General features: G+C 34.6%; 1 protein-coding gene and 1 pseudogene across 7 annotated transcripts in view; both read left to right on the top strand.

Moving 5' to 3' along the window:
• EPS15 (epidermal growth factor receptor pathway substrate 15) overlaps window positions 1-19,952 on the top strand; it is a 142,478-nt gene that overhangs the window by 50,859 nt on the left and 71,667 nt on the right. For 6 of the 7 annotated variants that reach the window (XM_077844964.1, XM_077844969.1, XM_077844968.1 and 3 more), the window contains 4 exons: window positions 6,268-6,468; window positions 7,320-7,465; window positions 9,079-9,235; window positions 13,706-13,791. In XM_077844964.1, coding sequence (XP_077701090.1) covers window positions 6,268-6,468; window positions 7,320-7,465; window positions 9,079-9,235; window positions 13,706-13,791 — 590 coding nt within the window. The remainder of the gene's footprint in view (window positions 1-6,267; window positions 6,469-7,319; window positions 7,466-9,078; window positions 9,236-13,705; window positions 13,792-19,952) is intronic. The other variant, XM_077844966.1, reaches the window with a different exon arrangement.
• LOC144281550 (uncharacterized) lies at window positions 17,024-19,103 on the top strand (annotated as a pseudogene).

A 19,952-nucleotide genomic window follows, 5' to 3' on the forward strand; every position in this document is an offset into this window, starting at 1 on the left:
TTTTGCTAGGTAACCTACTCTTTTTTTTTTTTAATAAAAGTAAACCTTTATTGAAAGAATAGTTTAAGAATGAACGACACATTTATGGGAAGTTACAACTTAAAAAAAAATGAACATCTATATGTCTTCTCCTAGATTTAATAATTTTAACCACTTTGCACATTTGATTTCTTTCTATGAGCATTCCTCAGAAATTCTTTCCAACTTTATCATGCTTAGTGACTTTAATTTTAGATTTCGGCTCATGTGATGTATTTTTTTTTTTAAGATTTTATTTATTTATTCATGACAGACACACACACACACAGAGAGGCAGAAACACCGGTAGAGGAGAAGCAGGCTCCATGCAGGGAGCTGGACGTGGGACTCGATCCCGGGTCTCCAGGATCAGGCCCTGGGCCAAAGGCAGGCGCTATACCACTGAGCCACTGGGGCTGCCCCATGTGATGTATTTTTTAAAGATTATTTGCTTGATAGAGTGAGCACACATGTACATGTGAGCAAGGGGGGAGGGGTAAAGAGGGAGGGAAAGGAGAGAGAATCTCAAGCAGACTCCCTGCTGAGCGTGGAACCTGACGGGGCTCAATCCCACGACCCTAAGATCATGACCTGAATCAAAATCAAGAGTCGGATGTTTAACCAACTGAGCCACCCAGGCACCCCTCATATGATATATATACTGCCTCTGTTCTTTTTTAAAGTCTGGATCATCTGATATTTCTTTTCTTTTCTTTTCTTTTTTAGTATTTATTTATTTATTCATGAGAAGCACAGAGAGAGAGAGAGAGGCAGAGACATAGACAGAGGGAGAAGCAGGCTCCTGTGGGGAGCCCGATGTGGGACTCAATCCCAGGACTCGGATCACACCCTGAGCCAAAGGCAGACAATCATTGAGCCACCCAGGTGTCCCTACCTGATATTTATGTTTAAAATTTATCTCTTGGATACAGCTTATTCCTGTGTTTCAGTTTTTCCCTAATTTGACAGTTTTTGTCTTTTAAGATGATGGTGCAGATACTGATTTTATTCCCTCTACCTTATGTATTTTACATTATTTTCTCTTTTTCCTGTTCCTATTGTTGCTAGTTATCAAGTAGTGATTCATTGAGTTTTCCCCTCTTATTTAAGTGTAAATTCTGTTTTAATATCTGTTCCATTAATGGTTAATAACACTTATCCCTGTACTTAATCATACTTCTTTCTCCAGCAGCTGAAAGTAAGTTAACCTTTACTCCAGTAAAACAAGTCCTTTAAATTATTTTCACTTCCTTTTTCACCTCCTAACCACAGAAAATTTTAGAATATTTTTTGTTAACTAAAATTCTAGACTTTTCTCAGTTAATTTAGTTCTTTTAATTCTAGGATTTTCCTTGTGGTTTTGCCATTATCAGTGATCTCACTAGCATTCTTTTGATGGACTTTGCCTGATAAATATTTTTCCATCTTTTTTCTTAATGAATGGGGCAAGTAACTTTTTTATAATTGAGATAATATGATTAACAGTGTTGTATTACTTTCCGGTATACAACATAATGATTCAACAATTCTGTACATTCCTCAGTAACCACAATAACCACGATAAGTGTAGTTACTGTTACCAAACAATGTCATTACAATCTTATTGCCTATATTCCCTATGCCATGCTTTTCATCTCTTATTTTATAACTGGAAGTTTGTACTTTTTAATCTTTATCTATTTCACGCATTCCTGCCACCTCCTTTCTGGCAACCACCAGTTTGTTCTCTGTATTTAAGAGTCTGTTAACTTGTTTGTTTGTGTCTTTCTTTGCTTGTTTATTTCTTAGATTCTACATGTGAATGAAATCATGGTATTTGTCTTCTCTGTTTGTCTGTCTGACTTCACTTAGCATTATATTCTCTAGGCCCATCCATTTTGTTGCAAATGGCAAGATTGTATTCTTTTTTTATGGCTGAGCAATGTTCCTCTGTATGTGTGTACACCACATCTCTCTTTATTGCTTCATTTATCAGTGGACACTTGGGATGTTTCCATATCTTTGCTATTGCAAATAATGCTGTAGTAAACATGGAGGTGCATACATTTTTTTGAATTAGAGTTTTTGTTTTCTTTGGGTAAATACCCAATAGTGAAATTACTGGATCATATGGTATTTCCATTGTTAAGTTTTTGAGAAACTTCCATACTGTTTTCTATAGTGATTGTACCAATTTACATTCCCACCGATAGTGCAGAAGGATTCCTTTTTCTCCACATCCTTGCTTACCCTTGTTATTTCTTGTCTTTCTGATTCTGGCTATTCTGACGGGTGTAAGGTGATATATCATTGTGGGTTTTGATTTGCATTTCCCTGATGTCTCCTTAGTATGTAATAGTTTTTCTGTCTTGCTTCACTATGACTTTGGCATTATCAAGGAGCACTAGCCAGGTATTCTGTAGAATGTCTGCCAATCTAGGTTTGTCTGGTGTTTTTCTCATGGATAGAGTGGGGATATAGGTTTCTGGAAAGAATACCACAGATGTGAAATGCCTTTCTCATCACATTTATCAGGGGATAAATGATGTCTATATGCCATTACTGGTGATGTTAATCTTCATCACTTGGTAAAGCTGGCATTTGCCAGATTTCTTCACTATAAAGTTACTATTTTCCTCTTTTCCATTCTTTTCTTTGGAGAGGCAGACTCATGCCATTTTTACTTTGACAGAATACAAAGTAATCATTTGTACTGGTTTTTACATTCTTATTAGGCCTTTAGATTTTTCTGTTAAGTAAATGGTCTAAATTTTTGTCAGTAGCATTTGTTGGATCCTCATGTGAAGAGTTTTTGGCACTTTGAGGTTTATTAACTATATTTGTGTTAACATGTTCACATTGTACTGAAATTAACTTGTTACATGTTTGCTGCTTCTTTTGAGGTGGTAAGGTCTTTTTAGTTTTGTATTTCTAGTGCCTAGCACAGTGCCTGGTGGCTAGAAATTTCTCAGTACATATTTTGTTGAATTAAATTGATGAAGAAAATGTCATCAAATTTCATTGTATTACTTGGAATATATAAGAAATGCCTGATATTTTTTTAATCCCAGAATGCTATTTTAAGAAATTAAAACTGGCAGTTCAAGTGATTAAGTAGATGAATGAGCAAATAAAACTCTTAAGGAAACTCCTAAAATACTGGTTCTCAAAGTATTTGTCTTCTATCAGCAACATCAATATTACCAGAGAACGTATTAGAAATGCAGATTCCTAGGTATAAGCCCAGACCAACTAAATCAGAATCTCTGGGGTAGGGTAAAAAAGGCCTCCCCGAGATTCTGATGGCCACTAAACTGAGAAATACTCCCTAAAAGCAAAGAGAATAAAAGTGAGCAGCTACTGGTAATTGACTGCAATAGTAAACTAAATCCCCTCTTTCCCTGCTATCACGGAGAAAGCTTAGGCTTGTTTTTGCCAGACTTTACTTTTTTTTTTTTTTTTCTTTCTTTCAACTATGGTGCTTCATTTCATTTAATTGCTGTATTTGTTTCAGTGGCAGGCTTTGATTAGGATAAAGTACAATATAATTTAAAAAAAAATTACAACCCAACAGTATACTGTTCACTTTTTTCTGTTTTATTTGGTAGAAAAATTTTTGGCTTCAGTTTTGTCAGGGAAACTATTTTCAAGGCAACATGAAATAATGATACTTTAAAAAAAATTTTTTTTTTTTTAACTTTCAAAAAATGTGTTGTCTGTTGGCAGCAGATAGCTGACATAGCTCTTTTGCTTCTGGTGTCTTCTTTTCCAGGAAATGACTCCCATCTGCAGTGAGAGGAATGCTGACCTTTAATGTGCATGTTAGTCACTTCTTTTAGCTCAGTGCCAACTTCATAATATTGCCTATATCATGAATTTGGTTGAAATTATATGCTATCCAGATATTTTTCACTCTGGAGTTTCAGGCTTTTGAAGATAATAAAGTTTATGTGTTTCTAAAACTAAATTAAGTTCTTCAAGTTGACTAGTAAATGGGGAGAGGAGAATTCTTGGTTTGGGCCAAATGGTTAAATATGGTCCAGGACAAAGAGCATCAGCATCTTTGGAGACTTCTTAGAAATATAAACTATAAGGCCCAACCCAGACTTAATGATTCAAGAATTCTGGGAGTGGAGCCTAGAAATCTGCACTTTATAATATTGTCCAGGTAATTCTGATACCTGCTACAATTTGGGTCCCATTGAGTAAAAGGTTAGTTTTATTCCACGTAGAGGAGAACATGGTCTTGTAAAATTATATGTGTACTCCTAGAGAAAAATAAGAGCTTATAGCCAGGTCTTTGAACCCTATACTATCACTTCTTAAAAAGATAACAGGCAAGATACTTAGCATCTTTGAGCTTCAGTTTCTTCGTACATAAAATGATATTTGTAATCACAGAAATTATGGGTCAGTGTTGTTGTATTAGGTACTGAATAAACACTGATTCGAAAGCCCTGTAAATAAACTTAGAATTGGAAGCAAACATTTTTAGGGGGAGAATGTCATTTTCAGGGAAAGAAAAATAAGAAGTACTTAAGCTTCCTCTCAGTTGCTGTTGGAATCTTTTTGGAGGTACCAAGTTGCTTTGAGCAGTTTTAAATTCTTGAAGATTGTCATGGAAACTATCTTTTCAAAGTCTTGAAGGTATCTTGAATTCTTTAAAATGAAGGGAATATCCTGCATTGTATATGTAATGTACTTTGTGCAAATGCTTTATGTATTTAATAATTAAAAATAATGTTTAATAGGTAGTATATTTGCATGGTTCAAAAGTCAGTACAATAGATGAAGATATTCAGTGGAGGGGCAGTTGAGTGGCTCAGTTGGTTAACGGCTGCCTTCAGCTCAGGTGATGATCTCAGAGGTCCTGGGATCGAGCCCCACTGAGGGGTTCCTGCTTAACGGGAAGCATACTTCTCCCTCTCCCTCTGCCTGCCACTCACCCTGCTTGTGCTCTCTCTTTCTGTCAAATAAATAAATAAAATCTTAACAAAAAAAAATATTCAGTGGAAAAAAAAATCTCAGTTCCATCCTTGCCCTCAGTGCTCCATTTATACTTACTGTGTAACCAACCACTTTTCTTAGTTTCTTGTTCATTCTTCTAGAGTTTAAAAAAGCAAATATAAGCACATAGGAATCATTATTACTTCCTTACTGCAAAAGATAACACACTATACATATTAACACTGGGATACCTTTTCACATAGAAAGCTGTACATTTCTTTTTCTTTTTTTTTCCCCAAGTCAGCTAGAGTGAGGACTACTTTACATACAGTGAGTTGCAATCAATTTAAGTATATAATTTGATGCGTTTTGATAATTGTGTATATTTGTGAAAGTGCTATAGTTAAGAGAGAGAATGTTTCCAACTATTTTTTGTTTGTTGGTTTTGGTTTTGGTTTCATAGTATTTTATTGTATAGCTGTACCATAATTTTTTTTTTTTTTTGTACCATAATTTTTTTAAACCAGTCTTTGGTTGTTGAGTACTTGGGTGCTGCTACAAATAATTCTGTGATTAACAGTCGTTTTCAATACAGTGTTTTTTTATGGGCAGGTAATTCTGAGGATAGATTCCCAGATGGGGGATTGATGAACCAAAGGGAGAAGTAAATAAATTTGGTAGTTGTTACCAATTTGCCCTTCTTAGGCTTGGTACCAGTTTGAGCTTCCACTAAAGAGTGTCTGAGGATCCCTAGTCTAGTTAACAATGTACGTTATGAAATTTGGATTTTTACCAGTTAGTGGAAAATGGGACTTTAATATACTTTTAATTTGAAATTTTCTTGTGAAAGTGAGCATATTTTTGTATGTTGAAGGATAGGCCATCTGTAGTATTTACTTTTCAGTAAAATATCTGTTCTTACTATTTACCTATTTTCCTATTGAATTTTGGCTTTTTTTTTCTTATGTTAATTTCTAAGGATTCTTTTTAGGAAGATTAGCTCTTTCTTTGCAAATATCTTTTCCCCAGATTGTTTGCTTTTGACATTGCAAGAACTTTAGTTGAATAGTGTGTATCTGAGTTTTTGCTACTTTGGGTATCTTCCTAAAAGTTGCTTAGCTTTGATTTATTTCCTTTTCTCCTTTCTTCCTTTCGTCTCTCTCTTTTCCTCTTTCTTTCATTTCCAGCCTAATTTCTTAAAAAAAAAAAAAAAAGAATTTCAGACAGCTCAAAGCTGCTTTGTTGTTGAACAATGATCAATTCAGTGGGTAGATGTTGTTAAATGATTTTAATATATGTGACCCTGGTTCATCTCTCTTGAAGGCCATGTTTTTGGTATACTGTGCGTTGGAGAAAGAACCTGTGCCAATGTCCTTGCCTCCTGCCTTGGTGCCACCTTCTAAGAGAAAAACGGTCAGTATATCAGGCTCTGTGCGGTTGATCCCCTCTTCAGCATCAGCCAAGGAACCTTACCACTCCTTACCACCTGTAGGCATTTTACCTACCAAAGCACCGTTAAGACAGGTATAGATCTATCAGTGTTAAAGGACTTTTTTTTTAAGTGCATGGCATTTAATAGTTGATTGCTTGATGAAGACAGAAAGAGCAATCAAAGGGATCAAAGATTTATAGCACCCTCTGGTTGAACCTGCATAATACGATGTCCCAGAGATGACATATAACCCTCTTGCATTTTGCCTTACTTAGATCATCTGGATTTTTTATTGGCTTTGCCTTGATCTACCTAGAATTAGAGTCGGAGACAGAAGATAATCCATGCTAATTTGGCATGCTTGCCCAGGCATAGTTAATAGATGTTACTGTTTTTTTAATCCCCAGTTAACTCTTGATTCTTTGGGATCAAATTATCCAATTTGTGGTTATCTAGGGCCTTTTTTCCCCCTCCAGCCTGCTGCTTGTCAGGCTGAGTAAAGGAGAATAATGACAGGATATGCAAATCAGCCAGTTCAGCTACAGCTAAGAAAGCTGAATGAAACTATAAAAATGGGGATTGAGAATTATCTAAATATTTTGTTTGTATCAACTTTCCCAGTTACCTCTATTAATGTGGTCATTCAAAAATCAAGAGTTAACTATGCTTGAATTTACTCATTACCTAAAAGGAAAAAAGTGAAATGGGCATCTATAAATATAGTCCCAACTGCTCTATATTTTTCTGTAATTTTTTCTTCACCACAGCATTTTGATTAGGGTGTGATGGAATGGTACACTATTGCTACATCTAATGGGGTGGAATTGCTAAGAATTTTGACAAATACTATCTTGGGTTGAAGGAATGACACTTCAAAGTCTTATTCATTCTGATGGAAATACTATATATATATATTTTTTTTTTTTTTTTTGCCCCCCTGTAGTGGGTTGTATCCCCTGCAGAAAAGGCTAAATATGATGAGATCTTCTTGAAAACTGATAAAGATATGGATGGATTTGTGTCTGGATTGGAAGTCCGTGAAATCTTCCTGAAGACAGGTTTACCTTCTACCTTACTGGCCCATATTTGGTAAGATTTTATTTAAATTGATTTAGAAAAGAAATACAGCTTTGTGTAAGTTGCGTTTTGTGCATTCTTATTTTTAAGCATTTGTTGGACAATTTTGTTTCATAATTCTTTGTAGAGAAAATTTAAATATGAGGATTTCTTCTGAATAGTGGACAAAAGCTTGAGAATGGATTACCTGTTTTATAAGATTGACAGTGTCAGTGATTATTAAAATGTTAAAATGCAGCAGTTTATATCAATTAAACTTAGTTTTAAGGGAGAATGCAAAAATCTGAAATTTAAACAACATACAAAATAGTATCTTCAAGGTGTGCTCATATAATTCTGTAGGGCATATGTATACTTTTATACCTTTTCAGAGAAATTACACACTTGATCCTTAAAAAAGACAACCTTGAGTGTCTTTAGTGCATGTCATGTTAAATGAGACTGTGCATACGAAAATTTATAGTGTGCCTGTTGCCAGTTCACCTGACTATACCAGAGGTTATGTTGAGGTTTTCAGGGGGCAGCAAACGTCAGATGTGGAACCACACAGCTGCAAAGAGAAACTTAGAAAAGAACAAATGAGGACAGTAGGTCTGCCTTAAGAGGAACAAGAACTCAAGAGGGGGAAAGTTTAAATATATATAACTAATAATAGCTGCCACTTTCAAGTGCCTAGGCCAGGCAGTGTGCTCAATAAATGGCAGCCATCATGGGCTTGACATTATGCCCAGACTTTTTATGTACTTTACCTTTAATTCTCACTGTAACCTTGCAGAATATGTGTTATCTCCACTTTATCATTGAAGAAACTAAAGCTTGAAGAGATGAAAAAAAATTTGTTCAAGGTCACAAGAAGAAATAAGTAGAGAAGTTGGAATTCAGGGTTTCTTTGACACCTTACTGATAGTCTGTTCATCAGGCCACATTAGCTTTCAGTGAATGTAATAGATCAGGACTTCAGAAAGTTGACCTCTAAAAAGAGAGAGAAGAAGAGGGTGAGAGAGAGAGAGAGAGAAAGAAAGGAAAAGAAAATAGGATAAAATATTCTCTGTTTCTCTTCAAGTGATTTTGTAAAGCTTTCCAGATTTGCTGCCTTCTCTTCACATGTGATCTCCATTTGCAGCTGTTGTTTCTGCTTTGACTTGGTGATCCTTATATCCGCCTACTCCCAAGAGTTGCAGGAAGCAAGCCAGTGTGGAAATTTTTGCTTGTTTTAGAATCATTCTAATGCCACTAATGAACCAAATTTGTTGAAACTTAGGTTTCATTTTTAACATCTTTTAGTGTTGAGAACGTTAAGATTCTCTGGCCCACCACAACTCTTGCTCTGTAGTGTTTCTAGAAATCGGTAAGAAAATACAAAGCAAACCCAGATAGATCTGAGACCTCTGCTTAGCACTAAGGTGAATATTCTCTTTATCTTTTTAAAAAACCATTTTAGCTAATCTCTCTTTTCTAACATTTGACTTTAAGTTTTAGGCAGGCCACACACACAGAAGTTTGAGTTTCTTTTTTAATTCAACTGATTATTTTTAAAAAGCTACCTAGTCCTATTACTTTTTCCCTGGATTTTTAGAATGGTAGTTATAGCACTTATATTCTGTTCTTTTTGTTTATTTGTACAGGACATTATGTGACACAAAAGACTGTGGGAAGCTTTCAAAAGATCAGTTTGCCTTGGCTTTTCACTTAATCAATCAAAAGTTAATAAAGGGCATTGATCCTCCTCACATTCTTACTCCTGAGATGGTTCCACCATCAGACAGGGCCAATTTACAAAAGGTAAGGAAAACCCAAATGTGTTAACAGAAAAAAACAAGTGCTGTGTTAGATGACAGACTTGATTTGTTTGAAGCAGTGGAGAAAATGTATCTGGCTAGGAGCAGAGCAGTATACTGTTTGTGGTTTAGTTTGTGTCTATAAATATGTTCAGATGCCTTGTATGACATCCTTGGGCTGCAGCTCGTTTACCCCAGCATTCATTACACATATGGCAACCATATTTTCCAGTCTAAAAATTGGAAAAATATGGTCTTCCCCCCCATTTGGACTTGTGAATTTTTGTGAATGAGGTATAAAATTTAAATGAAATCTATAGGAATTAAATTATTGTATTGCATTTGATGATTCACTCTTAATACAAATTTGTTTTTTTTTTAACAATACAAATTTGAAAATAAAATCTAGGAGATTATGATTGCTTGGTGTCAATTTTATATATAAACAAAAACATCATTTTGAGAAGAAATCTGTATGGTTTTGCCACATAAATGACCTTCTTTTCCTGAGCATGTGGCCAAATTTCATATCTGAACAGCTAGAAGCAGGTTTTAGCTACTTTTGGTTTCTGGCCAGCAGTGGGAATTTTCAAAACTACATTGTTGTAGCCATGCTGTGCCTTGATTTTTCTCCCCGCCTCTACACATCCTTCCTAGCATAGTATATTTACAACATCTTGGTCTTAATAAAGCTTCAAAAGGACTTACATTGTCTAGTGGCTATTTTCCTTTAAAAATGCATACCTTGTTTCTTTTAATATCTTATGACCTATAAAATAATTGCTGTGGTGATTCTTCAGAGTTAGTTATAATAGAAGTTGTGAAATGTGTGGTGTAAGGAGAGTTGTCTTTAAAATGTCAGTAGAGGGGCATCCTGGGTGGCTCAGCAGTTTAGCACTGCCTTCAGCCCAGGGCCTGATCCTGGAGACCTGGGATCGAGTACCACATCAGGCTCCCTGCGTGGAGCCTGCTTCTCCCTCTGCCTGTGTCTCTGCCTCTCTCTCTCTTTCTGTGTCTCATGAATAAATAAATAACATCTTTAAAAAAATGTCAGAATATTTTGGTTCTGTATTAATTTTGTCACATAAGTTTAAAAAAATCCCATTTTAACCTAATAAAAGTGAAAATTAATTTTTTTCCAAGTCAACTAAATGGAAATTTACAACCACCAGGATAGAAGTTGCTTATAAGAGTTTTTGTCCTTATTTTTTAATAACATAAATATTTGGTTATCGGTTTAGTGAGTTTGGGGGGGGGGCATTTTGTGAAGAAATCTCATTTTTTGAGATTTCTTGTGACATAGGACTTGGGTCCCCTAAGTTGTAGTGAAAGCTAAAAGTGATGCCACCCAGAAAGATAAAAGTTAGAAATTTGTATGTGTGCTCTCTGCTGTATCTCTGTCTCAGCTGTTCCATCCTTTTTTGTTTTCACCTTTACAGACTTTTTTTTTTTCCCCTTGCCACCTTTATGTTATACTAAGTCTTCCACCAGTACAAACTATAGATACAACAGAAGCAAATTGTTTGTTATGCAAAGTCTCTAAAACATTAGTAGACACTCTTATTTACATCTGCCGTACGGATGTTTTTAATAGATTTGTCTGAAGTCCGTTCACCAGAGCATAGACACTTCTGGCTATTTATGTCAGATATCAATATTATACATTAAAATGGGATTTTTAAATCATTATTGTCTTATCTATTAACCAACATTTTTAACCTTAAATATTAAAAATTTGCATTTGGTTTATTTTTCAAATAATCTCTTTTTATAATCTATTTTTTTAGAACTGCATTTTTTTTGCAGCTTTTACTAATCTTTTTTTTGAATATTGCTTTCCTTTCTGTGTTTTTTCTAGTTTAGACTGTTTTTTCCATTCTGCAGCACTCTGCTTTCACCTTTCTTGTACTGTCAGTTTCTTAACTCTGCTCTCTCAAGGTTAGAGCTTTACTTTATGCCTTTTTTTTGCATTAGTTTTTGGCTTATAATTTTGAAATTAGAGGCTTGTTAAGTGGCAAAGTTGATGCAGAGAAAATACCTAAACAACATGATTTTGTTACGTCTGTCACTTGGTCTTTGTGTGCATTTTAGCTTGCTTTCCTTAGGCTCTTTGATCCACTTAAAATTACCAAAGTGGAATTTCTGTGTAATGCACAAAAGCAGGGCGAGAGGAAATATTTTGAAAAAAGGGACATGCTATATTTTTCTCCATATGCCTTTCTTATACTTTATATACTGTTAGCTGAACTTTTTCCATGTTTTTTGGTTGCATGCCATTTTATAACTTTAGAATGAGAGTTTAATTTCCAAATTAGCAATTTGAGGAGTGACACAAGCTATACCAACTGTAGTACACTAATCTTCCTTTTAGAATCATCTGTGGTATCACCTTCTAACTTGTTTGAGGTTAAACTTACTTGCCTCACTCTTCTTATTTGATATTTTTAATAGTGGAAGACTGTCAACTCTGAGTCACTTTTTTTGAGTTAGAGTGACAGAAGAGGTGTGAAAGTCATGAGTTTCTTGGTATACTTGCACCTTTCATAGCAAATTTCTCAGTAGCAGTTAGGTGATATAAGTTACTCTTGGTGATAAAAGTGAGACCAAGTGCTAATTTTTCATTTTGTTCAACTGTCAAACTATTCGGCCAGGCTTAGTTCATAAATCAAGTTTAGACAGACTTGAAATCCTAAGAATACCTGTCACATTCAGAAATCCACTTTAAAATTTCTGATATAATTTAGGATGATAAGGGTCTGTGTATTAGTGAAACACAGTAAAACAGTAAGAGGTGTATTTGATAAAAATTTGTAGTTAATATAAAATTAAGACTAGCATTAATTAAATCCTAATAGTTGAATTTGGGTATGCATAGCCAAAACAGAACATCTGAGGACTAATAATGCAGTGTGTCTGAAGAAATATGGAGAGAATTATTTGCCAAACTTTATTGACGTACCTGTTTCTCAAGTTGGCTTTAGGGTGATGGTTCATTTACCTAAATATCTTAATATGCAAGTGCCAAGAGGCATAATGTGAAATACATTTGAATTTAATCAGAGGTCTCCTAATCAATATTTCCTATTGCCTGGGTTCAATTTTAAGCAAGTCAATTATTCCTGGTTCCTTAGTTCTAAAATGGGGTTCATAATATTATCTGGCATACCTACAACCCAGTTTTCAGATTAGTTTTGAGACTTGATTGATGGATTTGAAAGTGTAGTAAATTATAAATCATCATATACATGTGAGGAGATGGGATATTGTGAACTTATAGGTATCCTCTTCTGTTGTCCAAGTTGGTAACATGAATTAAGTTCATAGCAACATAAGTATTAATAATTTTTATGATATAAAAATATATATCATAACTTTTATGATCTGCTAATAAAGTCCTCAGTATGTCTTAGTTTTACATGTTGAGGCCTCAATTTTAGTATTTCCTAATGGTGGTTATTCTGTTATTTGTCAATCTCATGGTAGCATTGGGTGTAGGTCAGGTGTCTGAAGGAGCAGTTATCTTCTTACCCTGACTTCACCCAGATGTATTAAGTACCAGAAATGGTTCACAAACCATTGTGAGCCAGGGTGGAAGCAATTCATTGGGAGGTCATCTATCTTAAGAGGATATTCTGTTGAGGAAATTAATTGTAATAATGCTTTACATTTATAAAATGTTATGAAGTTTTAGAGTGACTTACCTTATTTATTTCATTTAATTTTTAAAGTGGACAGGGCAGAGATTATTTCCCTACTTTACAGTGAAGATCATGCAGCTAGTAAAATGGCAGAGCCCAGGATAAACCCAGCTAGATTTTCTAATTACAGGTACCTTTTGGAGACCCAATTTTGACACTTTCATTATTGAAAGAAAACTATATGTAAAGGATGTCATATGAAGACAGTTTCATATTTGCTGATATTAATATTTACTATGTAACATGTTGAGCAGTTGGTTTTACTTTAAATAGGGTAGGCACTAAAATTGTTTAACAGAAGTAAATGTTAAATTGAATAAAATCAACTTACCATTATGATTCTGAGATTCAGCGAAAATTTGTTTACTTACTTTGTGCTGGGATGACACAAGTACAAATAAGTCACCATCCATCTCCCCAAGAAATGTATTCTCTAATGGAGGAATTAGTTTATAAATCTGATATCTGCTTTACTTCAAGGTTTTAAACAGGTGCTAGGATCAAGTGACAAAGACTTTGGGATCTGAAGTGGTGATACCTATTATAGAGCAACAGCTTTTAGAGAACTTAAGCGAAAATGTCTCAGTTTATAACTGTGTGTGTGTGTATCTATAAGATTACACTAGATATGATTTTCTTAAACAAATTAAAAATATTAGTAATACTGTAAAATATGTAGTAGTCTATATTCATGTCGTGCTTTTGAACATTTTCAATGCTTCACCATATATAATTTTATAGTAATAATGTTATAATTGTGAACTTTTTGTTTTTAGAACATCATAGGATCAAGTCCTGTTGCAGATTTCTCTGCTATTAAGGAGCTAGATACCCTTAACAATGAAATAGTTGACCTACAGAGGTATGTAAAGTAAAATTACAGCTGACTATATACATATACACACACACATTTCTGTTTCTAACATGTATCTTGGTAAATGCTACTTTCTTTAAATACCCTTGAATTGGTAATCTGTGACCCTATTTCGTTTTTTATTCCAGTGTACCCTATTTCATCAAATCTAAGGCAACCTTTAGTTGCAGGATGCACTATTTTCTTATGTACCACTAAACAAAGAAAAAAAATCACTGCCAAATAAACAGTGGCATCAGCTATAAATACTATCTAACTTTTAGGGAGCAAAAAAAATGTGTATCTTAGAATGAATGGATTATAGTTTTCCTCCAGCTTTGGATATTTGAATAGCATATTAGAAAAACATTATATAATACATTTTGTGGAAGGAATGTTAAATGCATATACCAATTCTGAGAGCTTTCATAATTGTTATCTTATTTGCTTCTTACAGAAACCTTACAACTTGAGTAGATTTTATTGTTTCTAGTTTACAGGTAAGGAGTTCAGGTGCAGAGAGAGGTTATTTTGCCCAGTCATACAAACTTGATAGCAGTAGAACTAATATCTGATCTCCAGACTACTTGATTTAGAGTTGAATCTTCTCTCTCATACATAGGTACTATGTAGAACAGACTTAAATACAATTGGATTTGAATCTAAATACAGCAGGTACTATTGATATTTCTTTAATTCCCTTGTTCCCTGGAAACTTTATGGTAATACTGTAAAAATGACCTCCTGAAATTACTTTTGTAAAAATGGGACCATTTTTCCATCTGCAAGGTTTTGGATTTACATAATATAATCACTTTGTATTTACACAAACCTTTTTTTTTTGGTTTTGTTTTTAACATTCATAGCATTTTGAAGCAGATAATGGCTGATATTTTAGTGTTAGTATTGAGACATAAGAGAATAGTTAAATGATTTATCTGGACCATATGGCAAGAAATAGGGAATGATCTTTCCTCATTCATGGGCTACTTTAAAATTGTATGGAGAAACTTAGTTGTTATGATTTTTTACTTGCAAGAAACAATTCAACCCTGGCTAATTTAAGTGGGAGTGAATTTATTGACTTGTGAAACTAAGGCCTCTTAGAGGTAGGGGTGTTTTAAGGAATAGCTTCATAATGGGGCTTAAATGATATAATTTGTTTTCTTGCTCAATTTCTTGTATGCACTTCCACTGGGTTGTTCCATTCTCATGTGGAATTTCCCATTATATTGCCAAAAGAGCAGTAGCACACGTAGCCTCGTGTATTTGTAAATTCAAATCTAATGCAGTACCTCTTTTCTGCAAAATCCCTAAGATTCCATGTGATCATACTTGCTTAGGGCCATGCCTGTCTCTGAAACAGGAGCCAGGTATGTATAATTTATTAATTTGCCATGAACTCAGTCATGGGAGTGGTGAGAGGGTAGTTGGCTACCAGGACCACATAGAGGAATGGGTATCCTGACATGAAAATTATGCCAGAAGGAGAAATGAATTCTGGGGAAGTCAATGTCTGCTGAAGGCCACACAGCTTCAAATCCACAGTATTTTCAGTGATTAGCCTTGGTATCATCTGTCTCTTTAAACAGTATGACTTGACATTCTAGAAACATAAGTCTGAGCCCCTTTTTAAATGTCATTGTGTAGGTTTTTTGTGTTTTCTGTTGTTTTTTGTTTTATTTAGTTTTGAGGTTATCTAAGTTCTGTCATATTCTTATTTCCTGCTCAAAAATTGCCCTTTGCCTATTTATATAAAGCCTCTACTCTTCGAATCCCAGAAAGTGAAAAACAAAAACAGAAACAAAACCCTTGGGAATTTTATAGTCCAATTTTTTTCCTTACTCATGAAAAAAATTCAAAGTCACACATCAAATCAGCAACAGTGCTGGGTGGCACCCCAAGTCAAGTTGTGTTAAGTCGTAGTTCTGCGTTCTTTCTATTATATGTCTGCCTCTCATTAAGACTTAAACATTTTTTACTTTGGTTCAGAATAAAAGAAGTAAACATTTATTGAGTCTATAATGATGTGTGGACTTTTCATTTTCTTAGGGTCTATAAATAGCCCACTAACATTTTTGCTTGCCTTATGTGTAACAAAAATTGAATAATAGCTAGATTTGAAAATACTTGTCTTCTGTGCCTCTTGTAGATATGCCGCAATATGCTAGGGCCCCAATATGCTAGGACTCTCTTGACTTTATCAGTAATTAACATATGAAATGTTTTTGTAGTGAGCTTTATTAGAAAGTAGAGCATCATACGTAGGGTATTCTTGCCAGTGCAGACATTTCTAATATTAATTACATTTGGTAAACTGAGCTTTCACTAACTTCTAATAACCATAATATTAAGTTATACTAGTGATAGTCTTCTATAGTGAATCACAACTGAAACATAAAAACATATCTAACATTTTGTGACTATATGTCTTATTAAGAAAATCATAGAGCTCTAAAACCTTGTTAGGTTTTAGGTTGTAGTCACACTGTATAAATGTGTAAAACACATATACATGATTTGGCATTTGTAAAAATATTTTCCCTAGGCTTTTATTTTAGGTGAAGTCTACAGTGTAGACAAACTTCTATCATCTGTCAGCTCCAGTAATGTCATAATGATACTCATCAACCCATGGTAAAATTATGGTTGTTAAAATAACTTTTGTAACTGGTTGTGTTAGGTCACTATATCACCCACTCTTCAAGATACTACATTATAAATCTTGGTTTTTGTTATTGTGAATAGCAATATTTTTCTGTGCCATAGTATTACTCTTCAGCCTTTAGATTATTTTTTAATATATCAGGATACAATGAATATAACTATAAAACAGGAAAAATAATTTAAACAGAATTTGCTTATGGTTTTTACTAAATTGCTGTCTGAGAAAATTGCTTCTTATTTGTTGCTTTTTAGATGAAAATATTTAATTTCAGTCCAGGGACTAAACCTGCAAATAAATAATACATAATATGGAATTATAATGAATATAGTGCTTTACAAATTTATTTTTCCATAATGATGGTTATAGTGCATACTTGTAAACATTTGGAAAATACAGAAAAGCATAATGAAGAAAAGAATCTGTTTCTTAGAATAATATTTATAATCTTAGAATAATCTATAACCTCAAAATTAGTTGGGTAAAGAATATTCTTTGTTATGAGTCAGAAAATGAGATGTTTCTATCTGTGGTTCATGAAGTTTTCTAATTGAAAATATTTAAGAGATTGAGAGCTTGAAGCAGGATGTGTTTTTGTCATTCCTTAAATTTTTAATAATCCTTCAACATTTTCTATATAGAAATTTAATTATGTCATTCAGGTTAAATTTGCATGATATTTTTAAATTAAAGAAGGAAAAGCAATAGTTGTAAGTGGTGCTGGGAGCTTTGAGGGTGCAGTGCTGTTCTTTATAGTCAGGATGGCAGTGACACATCACTGAGCATGCATCAAACTGCTGCTGCTGCAGCAGCAGCAGCAGAAGAGGTACTTCCATCTGCTGTTCCAGCCCCTGCACTGGTGCAGCCACCCTCACTCCCTCTGCTCTGTCTGCCTTCGTTTGCCCCATGTCTGGTCAGCTGACCCATGAACAGATTGCTGAGTTTAGGGAAGCTTTCTCCAGCTGGAGATGGCACTATCACAACAAAGGAATTTGGGACTGTCATGAGGTCACTGGGTCAGAACCCAACAGAAGCCAGATTTCAGGATATGATGGTAATGGCACTGTTGACTTCCCAGAATTTTGGACTATGATGGCTACAAAAATGAAAGATACAATGAAGAAAAAATTGGTGAGGCATTACAATGAGTCTTTGACAAGGATGACAGTGGTTAATCAGTGTGGCAGAACTATGTCATGTTATGACAAACTTAGAGAAACTAACAGATGAAATAGTAGTTGAAATGATCAGACAAGCGGATATTGGTAGAGATGGACAAGTCAACTATGAAGAATTTGTACCGGTAATACTGCAGAATGACCTACTTTAAACTCCTTCCCCCTTCCCCAGAGGAATAAGACTGAATCTTTTATTTACCCCTTACCCAAGAAACAAAACAAAACAAAAAGAGCAAAAAAAAAACCCCTTTATTTACTCATTCTGTTTTTATTTAGCAAAACTGAATGTCAGAAGTGCGTTCTATGCATACACACAAAATCTGCATGCATTGCCTTGTGGTCTTGTCCCTTAAAGATCAAGCTATGCATCACTTTTATAATATAAGTTTAATAATATAAGTACTTTTACTACCTTAATGATCAAGACTTCTTGCAGTTCCATTTCCTAATGATTAATATACTGTTTGGGCTGGCCAGTTTTTCATACATACAACTTGACAATTGAGCACATTTGAACATTTATATTAAAAACAAAAAATGAAAAAACAAATTTAAAACCTATTCAAGTAGCTTCTAGTTCAGTTTGTTAGTATAAATTGTCATAACTGGTTTACTTAAAACAAACACTTAACATTGGTTTACCTCAGGATGCTGTGCAAAAAGAATGGGTGAAGGATAAACTATCTAGATGGCTATAGCCCCTCTTGTACTTGGATATGCCTTGACCCATGCTGATGACACACATCCTGGTGGCATGCTGTATGTATTGGTTTAGCATTATCCACATGGTACTTGAGTGAAATGGGTGTCAGGCTCTCACCATTCACACACATTTTTAAAAAGAAACCTTTACCAAGGGAGCATCTTTGGACTCTGTATTTTTAAAACCTTCTGAGCCATGACATGGGAGCCAGCAGGTTAGGCTGTGGCTGTGGACTTTACAACCATCAACATTGTTGTTTAAGAAATTACACTTTATGTCCATTCCAAGTTGTAAATGCTAGTTTTTCTGTCCAATAAAAAGATCATTAACTTAAAACATAGTTATATCATAATCTTTTTAAATATCTGGATTTCTTACCTCAGCCCAAGACCTATATTCTTCATTTGTCTTCTAGAGAATGTCCAGTAGACATGACTTCCCAGTCTTCTTACCGCTATCCTTGTCTCATTTATTTGCATTTCTTAGTGATGTGACCATTCATCTAGTCACTCAGGCTAGAAATCTGAGATTTTTCTTTTATCTGTATTCTATCTTTGAAATGTTTCTTGAAATCATTCCTACCTTTCCATCTCCTTTGCCTGATCACCTCCTCCTGATCTTTCAAACCTCACCTTAGGCATCACTTCCTTTGGAAGGGGGAGCCTTCTCTGATTTGTTTACCTCCTAACTTTCATACGTATCAAATTTTATATAGTTTTAATATTTACAGTAGTAACATTTACTATCCTTTATTATAATCATCTTTTATTTGGTCTCTCACTAGCCTATGTACTTCTTAAGCATAAGGACTATTTGCATACTCACTGCTCTATAAGCTAATGCCTAACTTATTTAATAGATGAGAAAATAATTTTCAGTATTGTTGAAATCTGTCCTGTGTACTATTATTATTTCTTTCTTAGTTTTACTAACCCTTTATCTCTTCTCTGGATTACTGTTGTAACCTCCTAATTGACTCTGCACTTTGAGTCTCTCCTTTCCTTTGCACCTCCAACTGATGTATAAAATACAACTCAGATTCCTTAGTGACTTCCTATCCCCAACTGGATCCAGCTCACTTTTCTGAGATGATATAAAGGCTCTTCTTTCATGGTTTTCCTTTGGCATCCTGAGCATTCTTTTGTCTTAGCCACCTCCCACAATAAAGTAGAATCCTTTTCTTCTAGAGCACTGTCAAGCTCCTTGAGAGCAGATGCCATGTTTGCTTTTGTACTCTCAGTATTGAGAATAGTGCTCTTGTTTTGGTTTTATCCCTCTTCTCAAGCCATGTGGTGGGTGCACCTCTCTGGACAGCGTGCCACACATTTTTATTCTTCTGTGCTTGTCATCCTATTGTTCCCCTTTGCCTGAGCATACCTTTTACTTTGTAAGCTTTTACTTGTGCTTTAAGACCCAGCTTAAATATTGTCTGCTTTGTCAAACTTTTACTGAAATCTTGATTTGCTAATTGCTTTTTTCTTTCTACTCCTAGTAACTTTATTCCTTTGTAATAGTATTCACCATATTTTATTCTGGTCTTTATTTTAATTTGAACTCCTTTAAGGCAGGGGCTATGCTTTATTCACTTGGATAGGTCTAGAAGATAACGCATAGAGTGCCTGAC

This window comes from Canis aureus, chromosome 13 (genome assembly GCF_053574225.1).
Source record: "Canis aureus isolate CA01 chromosome 13, VMU_Caureus_v.1.0, whole genome shotgun sequence".
NCBI classification, from domain to species: domain Eukaryota; kingdom Metazoa; phylum Chordata; class Mammalia; order Carnivora; family Canidae; genus Canis; species Canis aureus.